General features: G+C 44.1%; 1 protein-coding gene across 1 annotated transcript; it reads left to right on the forward strand.

The window, feature by feature from the left end:
- The first annotated feature begins 683 nt into the window (after positions 1–683).
- Positions 684–5,241, forward strand: LOC115174152 (gap junction alpha-6 protein-like). Its single transcript, XM_029732853.1, has 2 exons — positions 684–758; positions 3,727–5,241. Exon 2 carries the CDS (start codon positions 3,737–3,739, stop codon positions 4,976–4,978), a length of 1,242 nt encoding a protein of 413 aa, XP_029588713.1. The 5' UTR covers positions 684–758; positions 3,727–3,736; the 3' UTR covers positions 4,979–5,241.
- Positions 5,242–5,824: the final 583 nt, after the last annotated feature.

Below are 5,824 nucleotides of genomic sequence, written 5' to 3' on the forward strand. Positions count from 1 at the left end.
TAAACTGGCTGATTTTTATGGGGATTGTTTTATTGATCGTCTGATATCTTATCCAAAGAAAATAACAAACTGTCTGAAAATAATCTTCTGTCTGAAGATATCGATCTATTTTCTATACTAATTGAGTGTTTTTCCTTGTCAGCATCGACGGTTTAACATGAATAACTGAATAAAACTAATGGAACAAACAGCTCATTCCGCTGGTGCGTCATCTCTCTAGAAAAGCGGTGACTGGCGCCATTGTGTGGATTTATGGGACATTTACACGAAACGAGTTGTTAACTAGTAACATCTTAGGAATTTAATAAATCAACAAAACTTGAATGAAAATACAAACGTGTCCAATCTATTGTTGAACAGACCGTTTTGAAAAGTTTTTTTTTGTTTTCATACCTTTCGGACAACTTGGTCAATTGAGTAGCACAGATTTCACCACTTTCTATACCTGTTGCTCAACTTTGATAAAATAAGTGCTGAAGATATCAATTTGAAGGCCTAAACACTTATTCAAGATGAGTAGTTCAACAAATAACCTCTTCATGATCGACAGTCCATCTCGGAGGTCGGTGGCGGGGCGCAGCGCAGTGAACAGATCCACATGTTAGAAGTCATCCCTTTCCTGGACCAAGTTCCTGTGGGCAGGCCAATAAAACGCATTGTGAAATTCTCCCCAGTCATTCCGACTGGAGTGCTGGTCAAAGAACGCACATCCCACCGTCAAGTCAACGAAGAAAATAACCAAACTTCACATCTGACAGGTAAGGATGCAGCGCTTTTATTCCAAACGGGTCTTTTTTATGGATTCTTATGACATTGTGGGAACATGATATCCGTGTTGATTTACAATAAGCTGAGTTTATTTGATCTTTGTTTAACTTGGCAAGTCAGTTAAGAACAAATTCTTATTTACAATGATGGCCTAGGAACAGTGGGTTAACTGCCTTGTTCAGGGGCAGAACAACTGATTTTTATCTTGTCAGCTCGGGGATTTGATCCAGCAACCTTTTGATTTCTAGTCCAATTCTATAACCACTAGACTACCCCGCCGCACCAGTTGACAACAAACGTGAATTCAATGTGAAATCAACAAACTATTCCCCATGTCATTGGATTTAGGTTAAAGTAGGGTGGAAAAAAAGACGAAATGCCGTTATGTTGTTGAATTTTTTGCAAATCCAATTAGTTTTCCATGTTGATTCAAAGTTATCACATAGATTTATTTATTTATTTTTTTTTGGGGGGGGGGGTAAAATGACGTGGAAACAACGTCGATTCAACCATTTTTTTTTGGCCCAGTGGGGTATGACTGCTGTAGTGATTGATGGAAACAGCTAGAACAGAAGCAATAACCCTGTGGTGTCAGGACACTGGTTACAAGACATGTACACTACCTTCTGTGCCATAGAGGTTCAGACCTCTAGGCAGATGCGGTGATACACTTACCGCAGCCTACAGGACTGTGTGCTTGCACTGTTAAAAGAAATTAGTTTCAACTAATTATTATTGAAGGAGAAGTTAGATCTTTTACAACCAAATCTCTATTTTTATTTTTGATGTACATGGAATGTTATAGAGAGGTCCAGACACGTTTTTGAGAAACTTTCCAAAAACAAGTGTTTTACGCTTGTCTCGCAATACCAGCATTTCGCTACACCTGCAATAACATCTGCTAAATATATGTATGCGACCAATAACATTTGATTTGATTGGACCAGCGATTCACTTCCTCATCCTCGTTGTGCAGTGCTGGGGCTCTGAAAAAATATGAACAAAGGCAACAACAACAAAAAACACCCAAATATGTGATTTTAGAAACAGAAATGCTGTCAGTATAGTGATGCAGGTCTTTAGATGTTTTACACATGAAATTGTGTCATTCCGAACTTTATCCACAACCTTATTTTCCATTTTGTGCGACTCTACCCGTTTCCCCTATCCAGCTGTTCCTTTCTCCCTGTAGCCTGCTGCTAGAATGGACCCGTTTCCCCTATCCAGCTGTTCCTTTCTCCCTGTAGCCTGCTGCTAGAATGGACCCGTTTCCCCTATCCAGCTGTTCCTTTCTCCCTGTAGCCTGCAGCTAGAATGGACCCGTTTCCCCTATCCAGCTGTTCCTTTCTCCCTGTAGCCTGCAGCTAGAATGGACCCGTTTCCCCTATCCAGCTGTTCCTTTCTCTCTGTAGCCTGCTGCTAGAATGGACCCGTTTCCCCTATCCAGCTGTTCCTTTCTCTCTGTAGTCTGCTGCTAGAATGGACCCGTTTCCCCTATCCAGCTGTTCCTTTCTCTCTGTAGCCTGCAGCTAGAATGGACCCGTTTCTCCTATCCAGCTGTTCCTTTCTCCCTGTAGCCTGCTGCTAGAATGGACCCGTTTCCCCTATCCAGCTGTTCCTTTCTCCCTGTAGCCTGCAGCTAGAATGGACCCGTTTCCCCCTCCTATCCAGCTGTATAGGAATATTAGAACGAGCAATGTCAGAGTCCGGAATATAAATGTACACTGAGTGTACAAAACATTAAGAACACCTGTTCTTTCCATGACATAGACTGACCAGGTGAATCCAGGTTAACTCTATAATCCCTTATTGATGTCACCTGTTAAATCCACTTCAATCAGTGTAGATGAAGGGGAGGAGACAGGTTAAATTAGGATTTTTTTTAGCCTTGAGACAATTTGAGACTTGGATTGTGTATGTGTGCCCATTCAGAGGGTGAATAGGCAAGACAAAATATTTAAGTGTCTTTGAACGGGGGTATGGTAGTAGGTTCCATGGGGCACCTTTTTTTGTTGTTGTCAAGAACTGCAACGCTGCTGTGATCAAATCAATATGATCTAACAGTAATAAAAGTCACATGTTGAACCACTGTGTCAGGTAATGTGATATAGACAGAAATATGTTTGAATATTATTCATGGAGTTTCATTGTATGATATCAGACCTTAAGACGAAAACATGAAGGTGGAAAATGCCCTACGCACCCACAATGGGTTGGGGGGTCAACTCATGGACAGAGAAGGTTAACAGGGGGTGTTATGTTGTGTTCATATGATCTCTAGTAAAAACCTTCTATTTCTATGTTTTGTTCATATGATCTCTAGTAAAAACCTTCTATTTCTATGTTTTGTTCATATGATCTCTAGTAAAAACCTTCTATTGATCAACAAAACCTTCAGAGTTACAAGTTAAATCACTCAGGACATGTTCTTACAAAATAACATGTTCTAACAAAATAACATGTTCTGACAAAAATAACATGTTCTTACAAAAATAACACGTTCTTACAAAATAACATGTTCTTACAAAAATAACATGTTCTTACAAAAATAACATATTCTTAGAAATCACATCGAGATGTCAGTTTAGACACAAACAGAGTTTGAAAAAACTTTAACGTGTTTTAAAATAGAAAGAGGTTATAACAATGTAGAAACATACTCTATTTTATTAACACACATTTTCCCAGCATGTCTGTCTGTCTGTCTGTCTGTCTGTCTGTCTGTCTGTCTGTCTGTCTGTCTGTCTGTCTGTCTGTCTGTCTGTCTGTCTGTCTGTCTGTCTGTCTGTCTGTCTGTCTGTCTGTCTGTCTGTCTGTCTGTCTGTCTGTCTGTCTGTGAAAGAGAGAATGAGAGAATGAGAGAAAGAGAGTGTGTGTGAGAGAGAGCTAGAAAGCGAATGTCTGTGTATGGACACTTACATCTAATACCTGTATATGTGTTTACGTGCTTACCCCCAGGTTACAGAGGATGTCCAGAGCTGACTGGTCCTTCCTGGAGCACCTGTTGGAGGAGGGGCAGGAGTATAGTACCGGGGTGGGTCGTGTCTGGCTAACTGTCCTCTTCCTGTTCCGCATGTTGGTCCTGGGCACCGCCGCAGAGTCAGCCTGGGACGACGAACAGAACGACTTCGTCTGTAATACCAAGCAACCTGGATGTACTGCAGTGTGTTACGACAAAGCGTTCCCCATATCACATTACCGCTATTTTGTCCTCCAGGTGATTTTTGTTTCCACGCCGACTATTTTCTATTTTGGGTATGTGGCCTTCAGGGCTGCGAAGGAGAAGAAAGAGGAGGAAGGTGAGGAGAATAAGAGGTCGGAGGAGGGTGGCGGTGGTGGTGAGAGACGAGAGAGGGGAGGAGTAAAGAAGAATGGAGAGAAGAAGAGGGAGGTGAGAAAGGGGGAGGAGATAGAAGAACTAGAGGAGGAGAAAAGAGGGAGGAGGAAGGAGGTGAAAGCTCTCCCAGAGGTTCCTAAGCTAAAGGGCCGTCTCCTCTGTGCCTACGCCGCCAGTATCCTCCTCAAGGTCCTCCTGGAGGTCGGCTTCATCGTGGGGCTATGGTACCTCTACGGCTTTGTGATCCCGGCCCGGTTCGAGTGCGTCCGGGACCCCTGTCCTCACACGGTGGACTGCTTCGTCTCCAGACCCACGGAAAAGACCATCTTCACCATCTACACCCAGACCATCGCTGGAGTCTCTCTACTTCTCAACCTAGCAGAGCTCCTCCACCTCCTCCAGCTTGCCATCACCCATCACCTGGAGAAGCGCTATGCCCAGGAGCAGTACACCTTTCCTGGCATAGCTGGGGTCCGATTCCAGCCTGGGGCTTCAGGGCTGGAGATGGAGATGCATCAAGCTTCGCCTTACCAGGAGAAGGGACATCTGCATTTACCCATGAGGGAGGCCAGCTACTCCAAGCCCAGTGAGAGTTACGTGGACCTGGATGAGACCAGCTACGCCAAGCCCAGTGAGAGTTATCTGGACCTGGTGTCGGGAGCAGGGATGGACCATGATGGTGACTTGCTCCCCAGTTATCTGAACTATATGGGGGCTATGAGGACAACACACTCTTCAGGGAGAGCAACACGACACACAACACACACACACAGCAACAAACACAGTAAAAGTGCCCAGAAGGGACACAGCAACAAACACAGTAAGGGTGCCCAGAAGGGACACAGCAAAAAACACACAACGCATTACGTATGAGGAAAACAGAGACGTTTGGTTCTGTGACGTGGAATGAGCCGTGTGCCACTAAAGACGAATACAGGTGCTTTATGGGTGGGTTAAACTTTGAAGTACGTTTCCAAGAACATGGACAAGAATAAGAACAAATGACTGTACTGTATAACACATGCCTTGAAGGACAATGTAGTAGAGATGTATTAGATGTTGCTGATTAGAATGGGAATTTACGAAAGTCCTCAGGAACAAGGTTTAAACAAAGAACATTGAGAATGGAACACTAAGAAGGGGAAAAGGGGGACAATCGGAACAGGAACAGGATGCTGTATAATTCAGCCATTTTGATTTTTTTTAGGAAACCTCCTATTCCGATGGGAATGGGATAAGCCTATGCGCTGGCTGAATGTGATGTGACAATGGAAAAACTTGGCTTGACCTCCACAGGGAAAACAGCCTACAGGCACCAACAGTGCAGTGGGGTCTTGTGAGAAAGAGTAGGGGTAAATATATATATTACTACGTCCCAAATGGAACCCTATTCCCTACATAGTGCACTACTTTTGACCGGGGCTTTATGGGCCCTATAGGCTACCATTTGGGGCGTAGCCTATGCGTTGTTAAGCATGTACCCTAACTGATTACTGTGACCTCAGAGCTCCGCTAAGGCCAGTGGAATGTACTGGGCTCTCTGGACTACCCTCCCTCCCTGGGGACTAATGGTCAAACACATACATAGGCACGCAAACTCTCTCTCTCTCTCACACACACACACACACACGCACGCACACACACACGCACACGCCTGTCCCCTATGTAGCTGTCCAGCTGTGACTTGGAGTCACAAGAGGGGTGAGGAAGGGAGAGCCA

Source organism: Salmo trutta, chromosome 34 (genome assembly GCF_901001165.1).
Source record: "Salmo trutta chromosome 34, fSalTru1.1, whole genome shotgun sequence".
Classification (NCBI taxonomy): domain Eukaryota; kingdom Metazoa; phylum Chordata; class Actinopteri; order Salmoniformes; family Salmonidae; genus Salmo; species Salmo trutta.

Excerpts from the sequence above, each read along its gene's own strand:
- LOC115174152 (XM_029732853.1), top strand. The coding sequence starts at position 3,737 with ATGTCCAGAGCTGACTGGTCCTTCCTGGAGCACCTGTTGGAGGAGGGG.